This window comes from Ipomoea nil, unplaced genomic scaffold, assembly GCF_001879475.1.
Source record: "Ipomoea nil cultivar Tokyo-kokei standard unplaced genomic scaffold, Asagao_1.1 scaffold1596, whole genome shotgun sequence".
NCBI classification, from domain to species: Eukaryota; Viridiplantae; Streptophyta; class Magnoliopsida; order Solanales; family Convolvulaceae; genus Ipomoea; species Ipomoea nil.
This window is the reverse complement of record NW_017618024.1, coordinates 1,457,946-1,475,499: the sequence shown is the minus strand read 5'-3', so window position 1 is coordinate 1,475,499 and position 17,554 is coordinate 1,457,946. Positions and strand designations below refer to the sequence as shown.

Here is a 17,554-nt window from a genome sequence, read left to right as displayed (position 1 = left end):
CCTGGCCTCTCACATGTCCTTGATGTAGACATTTTTCTGTGGACCCACATGATGAAAATAACCAATACTGATTTGCCACCTCAGGGAGTATAAATGAGGGAGTAGAACTTTGGGAGTCTATGTAGTAGAACTCTTATATTAGAACGTGTAGTCTTTGAAGATTGTTATCTTCAGGGGGAGTGTCATTCGTTTGAATCAATGCTGAAGATTAGACTTAAATCAATCCGGAAGATTGGGTCTTGAAGGCAAACAACTGTACTCTTTTTTCTCTAATTAAGTTTTTGATATTATTTTTTTAACTAAAGGTTTTTTAATGAGGCAACTAGTGCAACACATGAATACTCATATCATGTACTCTTTTCCTCAACTACTTTTTTCTCACTGGGTTTTTCTAGTGAGGTTTTTAACGAGGCCTGATTATGGTACAGTAATGTCAAGAATATTATGCCCAGAAGTTTTATATTTAGTTTATGGTTACTCTTTCCTTTAGCTAAGTTTTTCCCACTGAGTTTTCATAGTCTAAAGTTTTTAATGAGGCAACCAGTGCAATATATGTTTTGTCATGCATATGTATTTTTTTCATTGACTAGGTTTTTTCTACATGGTTTTCCTAGCAAGGTTTTTATGATGCATGAGTGTAGTAATAAGATAATGTCCAAGGGGGAGTGTCATAAATAATCAGAATGCATTACCATTATCTTTGTGGGTTTGTTATTCTTCCTAGTTTCTAGGATCCTACATATTGTAAGTTGGAATGTATTCTTATTAGATGAATGAATGAAAATCTCCCGATACAATTTTCCTTGAGCACTATCATTATTGTCTGAATGCTCTCTCTCTCTCTCTCTCTCTCTCTCTCTCTCTCTCTTTGTTTTTGATTACTTTTGCATTAATGATCACCCCGGAGATTAAGAATGAAAGAAAGCATCAACTCGCAACATATATAAAATAACATAAAAAATTATATTCATCAATTGGTATGTTGCTCTATACTTATTGTAGCAATTTGTCCTTAATCCAAAATTAATATAGGAAAATGTGTATTGAACCAACTGCCAAATATATAATCTCTTTTCTGTGTTTAATTATTTTTTAGATTTCTATTTCTTGCTTGTGTGCTAATTCTTTTCACTAACTTGTCACAATTCACAAGAAGAAGGGTAGGTCTAGGACTCTAGGCTATAAGGCTATTAGCTTGATGGCTTCAGTTTAGGAGTTTTAGTGGAGAAATTCATGTGACTTGATGACTTGATGCAATATTCAAATTTGCAATATGTAAACTTAAAAGTGTAAATTTGTATTGTGTTGTGTATTTATTGTAATTCATCCTTTTGCCATTTTGCCCCTTTTGGTCTGTAAATCTGTAATAACTTCATTAACTTGTGTTAGTTGTGTATGTGTTAGACAGTTAGTAATTAGATCAGTTTATTTAATTTAGTATAATATATATATTATTAGTTTTTTGAACATTTGAGCACTTTAGTTATTTTTAATTGATTGTCACTTATTTAATAACCGATTGATTATCCAACCGGTTCGAATCGAACCGAAGTACAACAAAATCGATTGGATCCTTTAAATAAATAAAAAAAAAAAAAATTGAGTCTTTAAAACTGCAATCCAAAATCCATTCAAATTAGTCACCTGTCCATTCGAACCGTTCCGTTCGATGCTTAGCCCTACCACTCACCACTTGTGATGAATAGTATACCAAGACCAAATAAGTTTGAGAACACCAAGTGGCTTGTGGTCCATTGGTATCCGGTTGCTCCCCTAAATGAGAGGTGAAAGGTTCAAACCTCACTTGAGACAAGTAGTGTGTATATGTAGAGTATCCCTTTCCTTATAATAACAATAAGTTTGAGAACCACAAAAAAGTCTATCTATTGACTTACATACTTGCATTTTCCTTGACTATTATTATTATTATTATCATCATCATCATCTACAGTAGTAGTAGATGATTGCCAGGCCAATGTATTTTTCTCTTCTCTCCCTCTCCTCATTCACTCTCACATTTCACCACTAAAACAATCTTTTCAATGCTTCAATGCATCCTGCTTTTAGCATTAAATCAAAAGATTGATAATACTTCACGTAGACAACCAATAATAAGTTTGAGAACCACAAAAAAGTCTATCTATTGACTTACATACTTGCATTTTCCTTGACTATTATTATTATTATTATCATCATCATCTACAGTAGTAGTAGATGATTGCCAGGCCAATGTATTTTTCTCTTCTCTCCCTCTCCTCATTCACTCTCACATTTCACCACTAAAACAATCTTTTCAATGCTTCAATGCATCCTGCTTTTAGCATTAAATCAAAAGATTGATAATACTTCACGTAGACAACCAATTTGACTCCCTATTAAAAAAAAATTAATTATTTCTATCAAAGCAAAACAATGCTACTACAATAATGGAAGGATTTAGCGCCCAACCAGAAAGACTCTAATCCTTTTCTCAACCATTCATAGAGTTCACAGGGATTTCACTATGTAATCCCCAAATCTATTTACAGTTTCAGTGTAGTCCAAAATTATCAAGTGAATGAGACAGCAAGAATACTCAGCGCTTGTTCTTCCCAGTGTGTGTTTCAGTTGGTTGTGAAGGGATTCCACTAAGAAGCCATATCAAAACTACACCAATTAACGCACCTGAGAGATGTGCAACGTGATTAACGCTCTGTAAGGCATAACCTCCATTCAAACCACCCGTCAATCCTGCTGAAGCTTGGGCAGCTTCCATCACCTGATATGCACAAAAACGAAGCAACATCAGCTGGAATATCATGCTTTCGTTCATCAAAAGTTGTGTCAGTCAGTACCTACTATTAGGACTCTATACTTTATCTATTATTGTAACCCTACTTTTACCAGTCCTACTCTAACTAGGACTATCTCTTGCATATGTACTTTGTAAATATGATTAATCAATCTTGTTCTCATCTGGTATCAGTAGACAAAAACGATCCACGACTGGCAACCCACCCCTAGTCCCAATAAGTACGGAATTCTTGTTCTCATCTCTACGGCTTTCCATATCATGTGGGGTATGATAGGAAAATTTACACAACCTTACCCTCCAAAGACCAATCGGCCAAGATCATATATACATGGCCTTACCCACAAAACATCATTTCCAAGGCTGGAATGTCATGTTTTCGTTTATCAGAAAATAGTCAGCCCCACGCACAGAGCTTCCCGAATCATGTGGGTTCCGGATAAGGAGGATATATGACCTTACTGCTACTCTGCAAGTGGTCATCCTATGTGTTAGCATAGTGACCACTTGTCCACTATACCAACCTCAACCTTAATTTGATATAACAGGATTAAATAAAGAAATTGTATTTGGATTATTCTAGTATGCAACTTGTAAATTGAGAGAAACTCCATTTGTTAAATAACAAGCACCAGATGAACTTCTAGTTTTATTAGGAAGTGGGTTAGATTTATCATCACACAACAAGAAGACTAGGCTGATGGTTGTCAACAATAGGTTAAGCAGCTATGCATTACAGTATGATATCATTATGATGAATTTCAGACGACACAACTTCAGATGTGCAATGGCACATGATCAAACAAGATCAAATCAGGAAATTGCTCTTTTGCATTGAAAACTTTGAACCAGGGAGCAAATTTCTCTATCATGGGGACACAATGCATGCCACAAGGTGAAGAGATCATACATAAATGTATATTCTGACATTAGGCATTCAGAATCAAGCTTAATTTCCTATATTTCAAAAATCAATGGTCCGACGAGGCAATATATAGTAGTAGAAATACCAAACATAAAGAGTCCTAACACCATTCATCTACTGAAAGCCTTCCTAGAATGGTGTTCATATATAGAGATAGGGAATGCACAGAATCTATAGGTCAATCTATGATCTCAGATTTTAAAAGACAAAACCCAAATTTCAATAACCAAGTTTTCATATTAGTTATGACAAATAAATACTATGTTGGTGCAAGAGATCAGAATGTATTGATCTTTCAAACTTTAATAAAAGATGCAATTTCAATTTTTCTACTACTATCTAAGATCTAAACCTTAATAGTAAAGTTTTGTGATAGCCTGCAGTCAACTTTTATCTCCTTCAGAAAGAATCTTAAAGTCAAATCTGATTAACTCCATAACTCAAATATAGTTAGGCTTATATATGATATAAATGTGATCAAGCTGAGGATGTTTCAGTTTAATGACAAAAAAATGCAATACCCTTTCCACAACAAACTGGCCCAATATAAGCGCTTCAAGAATCTTCCTCCAATCCCAAGACATCTGCATCAAGCCAGTATGATTACGAGACTTCAGAAGTTTCCAAGAGCAGAGGTGCATAAAGAATTATATAATTCAACTAAAATGTAGCATATAAAATGTGAGACAATAGCCACCTTCACAAGTACACTAATTGCAAACAGTCCAAATACTGCACCAGATGACCCAATAGAAACTGCATTTCTAGGAAGAACTAGCCATGAAACAAGGTTTGCCCCAGCCCCGGTTAGTAGATAAGAGAACCATAAGGCAAAGTTTCCTTCTTCCTCTTCAACAAGTTTTCCTGAAAGGCAAAATTATTCAACATGGAACATTACAAGCTAGCTTATATCAACACATTAAAGCTGTCACTCTGCACGTGATCAAGCAAGGCATCTTACCAAAAATATACAAGAAGAAAAGGTTGCTTGATAAGTGATTCCTGTTGAGTGATAATATAAGAAAGAAGTCAAAGAAAATAAATATGCTCACAGAAAAAGGGGAAGGGGGAAAGGAGGGGCGGTTGGGATAGGATATTAGATATAGCAACTGTCATATATGCTAAGTTATAGTTCATACTTTCATCATCATTTTTGTCCATTCCATTCCATTCCAAAGAACACAGTTTCTTACCAATTAAAATGACAGAATGTAGAAGTCACAAACTGGTACCAAGCAGGGTGATTATGGTACAAATACAATGCTTTTATACCCCGAACCTGGACAAAATGGGTTTTAGCTCAATTAGTACACAAATAACATGCCATGTCATTAGAGAACAAAATACGATCTCTTTTCATGAGAACTAAAATTGTTTAAGCCAGTTAACTTTTGAAAGACAGTAAAGTACACTTTGCTCAATATTAAAAACCACCTGGAGAATGTGATCGGCTACATATATCCCTATGTTTATAAGTAGAATCCAGAAAATTCCATTTACGCGCTTCCCTGGCTTGTGCTTCTCAATGGGCTTCCCAAGTTCCAGCTGTGATGTAATATCTAAAAGAAGTATCAAATAACTTCTCAAAAGATTGAACATTTTCTTAACATATATTAGCATTCGAAGATGGGATAAAGGCAAGGTATACAACAAAATTAAATTGAACAGACCAAAAGTAAACCAGCTAGATGATATTAGGCTTTTAAGTGTGAGGAAACATAGACCAATAATGCCTTTAGCCGAAGCATCCTGCTGCAACATGGGCACATTAGTGCCCCAACTCAAAGTCGTTGTTGCCATGCTAGGCAGTATATATACACTACAAATATCTTTAATTGGTAGAGGCTAGAGAGTAGAGACTATTGGCCAATCCTCTCTCATTCCTTTAACTTCAGTAAAACACTTTAATTCTTTTCTTGTCACGTTTCTTCAAAAAGAAAATTTCATAATAACAATAACAACAATATAATAATAATAATAATAATAATAATAATAATAATAATAATAAATAATTAAATGGACAAGATAATACCAGAAAATAATTGGATTACTAGGCCTGAAGTTTTCTAAGACCCTTTTACTAAAACAACCCATAGATTTTTTGGTACATAGGAAGCTTGAGCTATGATTATGTAGAAGATACAACACAGAACTTAAGAGTGTTAGATAATACATTGATCCCTCTAAAAGCAAATGATTCATACAACAATCTAATACTGTGGACTAAACTTTGCAATTGGCATAAATAAGAATGTCTGCCAAACCCCAAGGCCCAACCCTAACAGTAGAAAATAATTTTCCCACCTGGTGTTCACTACTTTTGTTGACAGTTGACTGTAAAAGCCAAAATGTTAATGAACCCCAAACCTCTGAAATTTAATGGTAACTTTTCCGGAGTTGCAAGCAAAAAAAAAAATCAAAAAACAAAACAAAACAAAAAAGATTTTGAACTCAGCATTTTTGCATTTAACTGAAACTTCTTTGTGTATATATCAAAATTTCTTAGCATTCTATGTGGATTAAACATTAAAAACCATTCCTTGGGAGTTTTTATGGTGTTTTCCCTACTCTTCCATCCTGGTCCCAGTAGAGTATATGATCAAATACATTGAGATAACCTTTAAAACAATACTGGTTCTATATCAATGTCCAGTGTTGTGATTGACATTTGAAATTAATGTTTAACAGTTTTACTTCGACGAGTCTTCCAAACCCAAGCAAGTTATCAATTTCTAAAAGTGTAAACAGAAATGATAGAAAATAATGAAGCGAAGCCTCTATATAATAATTCAACAGTTTCGTAATTTTTTTTAAAATTCGCCCATAATCCTGTAAGTGAAAAAGAGATAACACAACAAACTCCCCGAATTACTGACGAAGTGACTGCAAATATAGTAAAGTGAATCCATGCCTCAACACTCAGTTCTCAACATTCCAGGCGCGTTATGCATTCATAATTTACAAATATACAAATTGGGCGAGTGTTTGCGTGGATCCAAAGAGAGAGGTAGTTCACCTGAGTCCTTAAATTTGCAGGAGACACGAGACCAGGAAGTCCGAAGCGGAAGTGAGGTCTCGAGCTTGAGGTAGCGAGAAGAAGAAAATGGAACCTTAGGAGGCAGTGGATTGAATGGAGAACGAGATAGCGGCGGCGATGCCGAGGGTAGGAAGCCATGGCAGTCGAGCATAAGCTGCCGGTGAAGCGGTAGTTGAAGTCGAAGCATTGTTTGAGGGGAAAAACAGAGAAAATCTTAGGAGAACGTCGTTTAATATGGTAGTCCAAATGTCCAATACCATTTTGTTGAAGACTTGTGGAGTATTTGTTTTTAATAAAATTAAATAATTGAGACTCCAAGCACCTTGTACTCAGATTACACATGGATTAGACTTCTTATATGGGAGATTGTGAGTTTGAGCCTCAAATAATAATATTAGTTTGCTTGTTGCTTTAAAAGAATAATAATAATAATAATTAATGCCAAAATGCTTATTAACCTATTATTTAATTGTGTTTGTTGAAACAATTAAATTCAGGCTTTATATTGATATATTGATACATTGATAAATTTTAGTTCAGAGAAATTTTGTTAATTGCAATGAGTATTATAGTATGTGTGTGCAATCTATTTGTGTCATGAAATATTGAGGCTAAAGTGTTATCTAACACCATGAACTATATTCGATTATTAATCCCGCACCCTGAATTTTCATATCGTATATATCAAGTCACAAATCAAAAAAAAAAAAATCACCTAGAACTTTGTTTCCCAGTCTTCCTTTCTGACATGGCGCTGATTTCTTACTGATGTGGCATTTCTTTTAATCTTATGTTGTCCATGTAAGCATTTACATATTTAAATTTAAAACAAAAAAAAAAACAAACAAAAAAAAAAACAAAAACAAAACAAAACAAAAATCGGAGACCTTCGCCCAACCCTAATTCCCCCAAGTCGTCATTGAAACCACTCTCCCCCCCCCCCCCCCCCCCCCCCCCCCCCCTAAAGACGTAGCATTGAAACGATGATGACCCTAGCGGTAGAAATCCCTATTAATTGGATTTAGTGGGTATTTTTTACGTTTGAAGGTGACGGAAGGCTGAAGATGATGGACGCTGTTAACATTAGGGGTGTCAATGCGGGCCGGCCCGTCCCATCGCGGGCTTCAGTTTTGGTGGACTTTTGCAGGCCAGCCCGCGGGCTAGAAAATACACAACCCAAGCCCGCCCGGGGCCAATAATAAAATTAAAAAAAATCACGAATAGAAACAGCCAGCCGCCTCCACTGTCAATCTCTTCAATCGCTGCACCCTAAAAGAAAAACCTCACATCACAATCCACCGTCCGCCTCCACCATCCATCTCCAACACCCTCACCAACTCCTGCACCCACCCACACACCCTTTGACCTACCTAATAAATAAAGAAATACAAAGAGAAATTAAAGAAAGCTTCTATGCATATATTTCAAAGCAAAGTCGCAGCTTTCAAGAAAGAAAGTGTCAAAAGTATTTGTATCTATATATTCTTCATTTTAGGTGGAAAAGGATATATGTTCCAGAAGGCCACACATTCTAGCAACCAAAGAAAACCTTAATTTTCTCATCCACTGTGAAACGCCATTTCCATACCAACGAAAACCCTATACTTCTTCTTCTACACCAGACGACGAGCTGCTCTGCATTTAAAAAAAAAATTAAAATAGGGTCAGGCCCGCGAGTTGGCCCGCAACCCGCGCGGGCTGCGGTCCTCCGCGAGGCGGGTGCGAGCCAACCCGCGAGTTTTGGTCCACTTTGACACCCCTAGTTAACATGTAAGTTTCTATATTCTTATGTTATATGTATAATATTTCTATACTATTAAGATGATTTAGTGGGGCCATTATATGTGTGTATAAATTGATTTTATATTGGATAAAATTACATGTTTTTATTGGAATTTGTGTATAAATTTTTGTCTATTGTGATAATATATATAGGATTAATTTCACAAAAGGTCTCTTATTTTTTGTGACAATTTTAAATTTAGTCCCAGACTATTATTTTTGTCATTTTACATCCCAGACTATCGTTTTTTAGACACTTTTAGTCCTTCTTATCACTTTTTCTATTTTTAGTAATGGCATTTTGTCTCTTCATATTTGTCTTTTGTTATTTTTCTAGTTGCAACCTGTTTAATTGGTTTAGGACTTTACTAAAAATCGGTTGAAAAATATGGTTACTAAAAATCAGAGGTTACCTAAAGTTCTAAACCAATTAAACTGGTTGAAACTGGAAAAAATAACAAAAGAAAAATATGAAGAGACAAAAATGCTCTTACTAAAAATAGAGAAAATCATGAGAAAGGACTAAAAGTGTCCAAAAAATAATAGTTTGGGATGTAAAATTGCAAAAACGATAGTCTGGACTAAATTTAGAATTAGCAACAAAGACCAGAGACCTCTAGTGAAATTAACTCATATATATATATATATATATATATATATATATATATATATATATATATATATATATATATATTGATGGAGAATATTCACAACGTCAACGCGCATGCGGGAAACCTTTTAAGAAGCACAGACACAACGGGTGTATGGTAGAAGGGAAATCTGTGCCGTGTTATAATAACACTACCTTAAAAGCGTTATTTGCCCGGTAGCGGTGCAGTTAGAACCCTGGCACGCTTTTGATAGGCTACACAGACCTACTATGGATAGCTTGCAATAGCAACCACGTAGGCGAACCTGACTATATATATGCTCAAACTAGAGGATATGCACGAAGTGAAGAAAAGCCGAAAAAGGAAACTTCCTTTTTTGAGTGCATTATGAATAGTGAAGGATACACCTTTTATACTCATTGAGCTCTAAACACAGCTATGCATTCACGTAAAAGTAGGAAACTTAGACCTTGACTTTGTTTCCTCATTCCACGTTCACACTAATTGTGTGGATAGCAACCATGAAAACCCATGAAATTAGGACAAGGAAAAAGGCATTCAGCTTTGACCGTAATTTTCCCAACATATATATATAGTGTAAGGTTCCTGTGCGGTTGATTAATGTGCGTGAGGTTTGTACTCAATGTGCGTGAGTATTGTGCTTAATGTGCCTGAGATTTGTACTTAATGTGCGTGGGTGTGTAATGTTAATGTGCGTGAGTTTTGTATTTAAGGTGTGTGAGTCTTATGCCTAAGATGAATGAGTTGTGTGCTTAATGTGCGTGAGTGTGTTCTTCATCCACTGCTGTGAAAATTATGCGCATCTACTGCTGCATTTTCTTCTTGTTTTTTGTTTCGAAGTGGTGGAGGAATGGATTTTGTCTTGTTTTTAAGATAAAATCAGAACAGTCATATGTGCGTTTACATATATCCATCCATTCACACACAATCAGAAAAGCTTCACCCACCTTCTCTTTCTGTTCTGCTTCCTTCTGAGCTCGTAATTCTGAACTCAAGTCACGCACATTAAGCACAAACTTCACGCACAGTAAGCAAAATACTCAGGCACATTAAGTACAAAACTCACGCACATTAACATTACACACTCACGCACATTCAGTACAAATCTCAGGCACATTAAGCACGCGACTCACGCACATTAAGTATATAACTCACGCACATTAATCTACCGCACAATCGCATGGGAAGCCACAAATGCACCTAATCCCTTCCCTATATATATATATATATATATATATATATATATATATATATATATATATATATATATATATATATATATATATATATATGATGTTGATGTACATACTGTTCTGCATTCATATATGTGTATGTTTTTTATACAATGGGTCCTACTAAGCTTCTTTGATTTGAAAAGATAAGAACATAGTACTAGAAAAGTGGAAAATAATACATTAATTAGAAGTATTTACAGTTCTGCATTCATATACGAAATTAGCTATTAGACCATTAGTGTATTAATAAATAGAAATCTAAGAAGAGTCTAGAATGAATACAAAACTTGAATAGAATGTTTTCTTCTAAGTTTTACTAGTATTCTTTGAAAGTGTAGTCCTTACTTTGTATTTTCAAATTTGCATCGAATATGTGTCTTTAACTCTTTTTGTCAAGATGAATGAATCTGTGGAGTTAATAATTCACCATGGGGGTAATTTTGTACATAACCCTAGGATACAATATGTGGATGGGGAGACTAAGGTAGTACGTATAGACCCAGACCTCATATGTTATCCTCATTTACTGAAATATATATCAGACCAAAGATATGGGAAAATAGCCTCACTTACTTACAAGTTGACCTCTGAACCCTTTCAAGCTTTAAAAGTATTACACAATGATGCTAGTAGTCTACACTTAGCTCAGATTGCTCATCAAAATAAAAAGTGTGAGATTTATGTTGAACATGGAGTTGAGGCTGAGGATGTGGTTGAGTCAGATTTAGGGGGTGAGCATGAGGGTAGTGAAGTTGAGGCAGATGCTGAAATTGGGAGTGAAGAAGGGAGTTAAACTGAAAGTGAAAGTGATAATAACAGTGATCAGGGTACTAAGACTAATAGTGACCAAGAGAGCGATCAAAGCACTACTCCAAATCAGGGTAAGGATAAGAGAAGAAGAATAGCATGAGTAGATGATGAAATTGTACCTGAATATGTGCCACCATCAGATATTCCTTTAGAGGATGCCCAAGATTCTGAGTATTATGATTCAGAAGATCCACCTACAGTTGAAGAAGAAGCGCAAAATGATGAAGGGAATAAAGTGCAGTCTAAGTACAATGATAAGTACCCTAAGTATAATCCTAAATGTGATCCACCCATTGTTGAATTAGGCATGTATTTTGATGATAATGTGCAATTCAAGCTTGTTATGATAACTTATGTTGTACACCTTAAGGATTGTTAGTCAGAAGTGGTTAGAATGGAAATATGAAGAAAAGGTAAGGCAAAATCCTACTATTGGTTATTCAAAGTTGAGTAGGGTCATTAAAGCTGAGTTGAACATCAATATCACAATGAGTATGTGTAGAATGACAATAATGAGGATTCTAAAGAAACTTGATATAGGGTATGAGAGTCAGTTCAAGAGGCTTAGAAATTATGCTCAAGAGTGTCTAAATTCAAATCCAGATTCTACTATGAAGATAAAAACTACAACAATTGGTCCTACTTCACCCTTGGTGTTTGAGAGGATTTATTTATGCTTTAATGCCATGAAAAGGGCTTCTTAGCGGGATGTAGGAAGTTTATTGGACTTGATGGATGCTTCTTGAAGGGCAAATTGAAGGGTGAAATCCTCATAGCTGTTGGTAGGGATGAGAATAATCAAATGTACCCAATTGCTTGGGCTGTAGTTGAGATTGAAAATAGCTCTTCATGGATATGGTTTTTGGAGCTTCTGAAGGCAAACTTGGACATTATGGACAAATAATGGAATCCAATGAGTGATCAACAAAAGGTAAGTAATCCAATTTCATTTTCTCAATCTGTTTCTTTGTACTTTATGAATTTGTTTCTATGTATTTAAATTTAGTTTGCTTTGTTTTGTGGCATATTTTTTGTAGGGATTATCCAATGTCATTCATGATCTATTCCCTAGAGTTCAACACAGAAACTGCGCTAGGCATGTGCATGCCAATTGGAGTAAGAGCCACCGAGGGAAGGTACTAAAGACTCATTTATGGCATATTGCAAAGACCCCAAATGAAGCGCAACTTGCTGAAATTTAAAGGCTTTAGAGAAGATAGATGTTTCTGCCCGCGTTGATCTTGACAAATATCCTATGCAATTTTGGTGCAAAGCTTACTTCAAGGAAGATGTAAAGTGTGACATGGTAGATAACAACTTGAGTGAGGCATTCAACAAAACTTTGTTGAATGCAAGGTCAAAGTTCTTAATCCCAATGCTTGAGGATATACGGGTAGCAACAATGAAGAGGGTTGCAAAGAAAAAAGCATGGGCTCAAAATTGGAGAGGGAATTATGGGTCATTGGTTATGAAGAAACTGAATGAAAGCATACTTGGGAGTGCAGGTTGGGAAGTGGCATTCAATGGAGAGTTGAGGGGTATGAGATTGAAAAAGGAAGATTTCAATTCAATGTAAATTTACAATTGATGACCTGTTCTTGTAGGCTTTGGCAGTTGACTGGAATCTCATGTCGTCATGGCATTTGTGCAATATTTCACAAAGGACATCAGCCTGAAGAGTACATACATGAATGCTATAGTAAGGAGCTATACATTAAGACATATGAGCATGTAATCCAGCCATTGAATGGGGAAATCTTTTGGCCAAGGACTGAAGGTGATGAAATACTTGCTCCTGTTCCAAGGAAGATGACTGGTACGCCAAAGAAGAAAAGAAAGCTTGAAGAAAATGAAAAAAAAAAAAAAAAAAAGCAAAAAATGAGTGAAGAGACTATAAAGTTGTCTACAAAAGGAATAAGTATGAAATGTCAACTATGCAAGGAAAGGGATATAACAAACGATTTTGTCCTACATTGTCAAGCCAACAAGAAGAATCTGTTGGTTCTTCTGCCATTAAAGGAAGAGGAAAACCATCAACTATTGTGAGGGGGAGAGGGAGAGGGAGAGGAAGAGGGACAAACTTGTCTCGAGAAAGCTTTGTTAGAATGTCAGATAAATAAATTGAACATAATGCATATCTAAATAATTCATGTAGATGACTGTTAGCAGTTTGTGATTAATTAACAATGTTTTCTTCTTTTCTTTAGCTTGCACAAAGCTCAATGGGACCATGAAGGCAGATGAACATTGATGGAGTTACTTCTTCTTTTTTCTCTCTCTTTTTTGTTTTTTTTTTTGTTAACTAGTTGGTGTTTATAGCTACTGTATATGTACGATTTTGTCTTTTAACTAGCACTTGTGGATTATGAATTGGGAGTTTATTTTGTTTTGTTCTTGGAAATGGATATTGGTTTTTTTTTTTGACAGTTTATATTTGTAACCTGATTTCATTTTTAATTTCACTTGGCAATTGTTTAGTTGTTGACAATCTAAATGGTTTTATGTGGATGAGTAAGCAATATACATTCAGAGTGCTGGTGGATATATTTATGTTGGGAAAAATACAAAACAAAAAATTAGCATTTCTATAAATTAGGAAAATTGGAAAAATAATAAACAAAAAATTAGCCAAAAAATTATAAATTCTGGAAAAATAATTAACAAAATTGAAACATTGGAATTGAAAAATTAAAAAAAGGTATAAATTATTAAAGAGAAGAAAATTCTGGTTTGTTTAATATAATAATTTTGGTTTTTTAAAGTTTAAATATGTAAACGCTTACATGGACAACATAAGGTTAAGAGAAATGCCACATCAGGCGCCATGTCAGCAGGAAGATAGGGAAACCTGCTAAAAGTTCTAGGTGATTTTTTTTTTTTTTTTTTGGTTTGTGGCTTGATATATTCGATATGAAAGTTCAGAGTGCGGGATGAATAATCGAATATAGTTCATGGTGCTAGATGACACTTTAGCCAATATTGTATTAAAACAATCAGGTTAAATTACTACATGGATTATGATTATTCTCATAATTATATTATCTATATCATTACATTTGTTTTATTTCAATTAAGATAATTAGGTAGGAACGTGTATTTGTTTACGGGATATAGTTAATCATGAACTACAAACAAATATGGAGTATATGGATAAAAATGCATAAACATAATTGAGCCACAAAGATTTTAATGTGGTTGAACCTCCCTCAACCTACTAAAGCAGGTTAATACCGCCTCCACTGAGCCTCAAACTCACAACTTCTCTTATAGGAGTCCAACCTTGGTGTGATTAGACCACAAGGTCTTGGCTTCACTATGCATTTTTAATTGTATAAGATACAAAAATTTATAAAAGCAAGTATGAAACCTAACCACTTGTCATTGTTCTTGTTATTTACATAAAAGACCTAGAAATTAAGAATAAGACTCAATCATGCTACAAGATCCCATTGCCTTCATATGCAACTCTCATTGTTGAGGTGAACTATGTTACAAAGATTGGTAACCATCCAATTTCCTCAATGTTAGATTGTAATCTCCATTGCAGTACGTAGAAAGGTCCTTGAATGACCTACCGTTAAATCCCTTGTCAGAATGATAGAATTTTACCTCCCAGAGTTCTCAAAACACCTCTGAAAATATATAGTAGTCATATGAACCCCAGCTTACTGATGGACAATTTTAATAAAGTCCCCGCAAGTGCACGAATCACCACTGTAGTAATAGTGCGCAAAAGCAATGGTCGAACCCACAAGGAATTGTAACAATGCAATTTATAAACTAGAAAATAATTAACCTAATAATTTAAAGTAATCAAAATTAGATATTAAAAATAATTAAATCAAGCTAACAAATGACTTATAAAACAAAATAATCAAATAACCAAGACACGGGATAAGCAGCAACAATATAAACTCTAGGAACATGACTCCACTACCACTACTAATCATGCACTCATGTTCAACTTTATCAATCAAGTCAAGGGTTTGTTCTAACTATCATCTGACTGTTCCGTATGGCGTCCAGAAACAGTCACATACTTTAACTGATCATATGCTTAAGACGCTTATTCAAACAGTTAAAACACATTAAGCCTAGAAAAACTACGGAATACCCAGGTTTATAACCAAATAAACAATCCAATAAGACAGCCAGATTATTTATCTTTTTACCCTCCAGGGCATGAATTTAACAAGCATGATGTGTACTCTATAATTGTGACACCTCGAAATTCATTCCCAAAAACCTCAATTGATTTCTACAAATATTTCCTAAGTATGGATTTAATTCTTCTATATATACATTTGGACCTCTTATAATTCTTGCCTTAATTCTAGCCAAGGAATTTTATTGGCCCAATTCCTTAGACTTTGAATGAATTCATATGATTGAACCTTTATTAAATACCCTTGCTTGGACCTTACTAGATATACAAATATATATATATATATATATATATATATATATATATATATATATATATATATATATATATATATTGATGGTTTTATTAGGACCGGGTCCACCATAAACCGGGTATAAGAGTACAGAACGGGGGTAGGGCGCCAGGCCCAACACGATGTGTATAGAAGCCCAAGGTACAGGCCCAAGAACCGCGACCCAAATACAAAGAACAAGGCCCACAGGATGGGCTATTGCTAACTATGCTACTGCTTGGAATCGAACCCAAGTGACTGGATTGAGTGTATGAGATCAAGACCACTGGACTAGTGTGCCTGTCGTGTCCGAGTTGTCCTTAGCCAGAGATCCAGGGCCCCTATTTATAGCAAGCCCCCCTCATCCTCTAGCGTCCACGTGTCCCATGCAATCCATCCACACTTCCCCCTTTATCGCTACGCAAGCGGGCACGTTCGCCATACTTCCAAAACTCCCGCGCATACCACCCCGGTCCACCATGCTCGGCGCACCCGCACAGCACCCCCTCGGGAAGGGGGGGGGGGGGTGCCGTTGACAATCTAGGGGGCGCACTGCCCCCGCTGGCCGCGCCTCAGCCTGAGGTGGCCGGCGGGACCCGCCGCCGGCCGGCCATGGCCCGTGGTGGAGGCTGCCCTGCCCGCAAATATTGGTCATATATATGTTGTCGCGCCTTGGTACTCATGTGATGGTGTGGTCTTGGCCTCATGCTGTGAAGCAGGAGGGCAAGGGTTTGAAACCCACTTGCAGTAGCGCCATCCTAGACTATTACTTTTTACCCCCATGGCCAGTGGCTTTCGCTGGCCACGGCGGTGGGGCGCCGCCGGCCCGACAGGAGGCGCACCGCCCCCGCTGGCCACGCCCCGCCGCTGGGAGTCCGGCGAGCCACCACCCCGGTGGATCGCCGGGCGGTATAGCCCCGGAAATCCCTTCTCTCTCCTCCGTTTTGGGCCACCACGCCCAGTAGGACTTAGGCCAATCTCCTATCATTACCACCCCCACTTCGGTCAATACTATGCCAATAAAATGGACCCCCGGGTCCCATATCCCCATCACAGTGCACCGTGGCCGACCAGGGTCAGTGCCCCGGCCGGCGGCCCCTCCTGGCTTCCGGCCCAATCTCTTCGCCTCCCCCTAATGGCCCAATTATGTAGGCCCTCTGCATCCATGGCCCACCTCCAATATCCCCATCACAAGTCCCCCACTCCATTTAGGTATCTTGATACCTAACTGGAGTAGAAGTAGGGTTTTTACTCAGTCATTTTCCCACTCAGACTAGATAAATGGTTTCCCCCTAAAATCTCAACTACTCCCATCCCCCTATTTAAAGCTAATTTTTTCCTTTGTCACCTCCACATCCTCTCATCTTCTGCTATAACCAGCTCCCGACGCCCCCAACTGCTTACCGCTCTAAATCCAGCCTCGACCCCGTGCTATTCACACCATGAGCTCCCCCCAATCAGCGCCGTCATCTCCTACTGCTCATCCCGTCGCTCCTGTCCCTGGTCTGGCAACCACTCTGCCCCCTAACCGGGGCTTGGGGGTTTTCGGTATCACCCGTTCGCCCATAACCGTCGCCAACTCTCCGGCCCTCTCTAATCCATCTTCTCTTCCTGATCAGAGGTCGCTCCCTATGTTGCCCGTGTCACCTCATGCTCCTCCTACTGCCGGTATTTCCGTCCGCCATCTTGATCCTTCCACTCCCTGCGGCATGCGTGCTAAAATCTCTAGGGCCGAACTTGATTGTTTGGATGGATGGCTGGGTCCAAATGTTGAGATTACCGTGCCCGGGGAAGACCGGACCATGACCGATCCCCCATCGGCTGATAGGGTGGTCGTGCATTATCACTCAATCCAGGCAGGCCTTCAGTTTCCCCCTCATCCTTTGGTCCGGACGTTTCTTGAATG

At 37.1% G+C, this 17,554-nt stretch overlaps 1 protein-coding gene across 1 annotated transcript; it reads right to left on the bottom strand.

Annotated features, from left to right (window-relative positions):
- Positions 1 to 2,352: 2,352 nt before the first annotated feature.
- Positions 2,353 to 7,005, bottom strand: LOC109190897 (rhomboid-like protein 11, chloroplastic). The gene is made up of 7 exons (XM_019341496.1): positions 6,733 to 7,005; positions 5,151 to 5,275; positions 4,910 to 4,995; positions 4,678 to 4,718; positions 4,414 to 4,580; positions 4,238 to 4,300; positions 2,353 to 2,758 (listed from the first exon to the last, which is right to left on the bottom strand). The coding sequence occupies exons 1-7, from the start codon at positions 6,938 to 6,940 to the stop codon at positions 2,576 to 2,578; spliced, it is 873 nt and encodes a 290-aa protein (XP_019197041.1). The 5' UTR covers positions 6,941 to 7,005; the 3' UTR covers positions 2,353 to 2,575.
- Positions 7,006 to 17,554: the final 10,549 nt, after the last annotated feature.

Excerpts from the sequence above, each read along its gene's own strand:
- LOC109190897 (XM_019341496.1), bottom strand. The coding sequence starts at position 6,940 with ATGCTTCGACTTCAACTACCGCTTCACCGGCAGCTTATGCTCGACTGC. Across the intron at positions 4,581-4,677 it reads TTTCTTCTTGTATATTTTTG|GAAAACTTGTTGAAGAGGAA; the intron begins GTAAGATGCCTT and ends TTTGCCTTTCAG. Across the intron at positions 4,301-4,413 it reads CAATTAGTGTACTTGTGAAG|ATGTCTTGGGATTGGAGGAA; the intron begins GTGGCTATTGTC and ends GGCTTGATGCAG.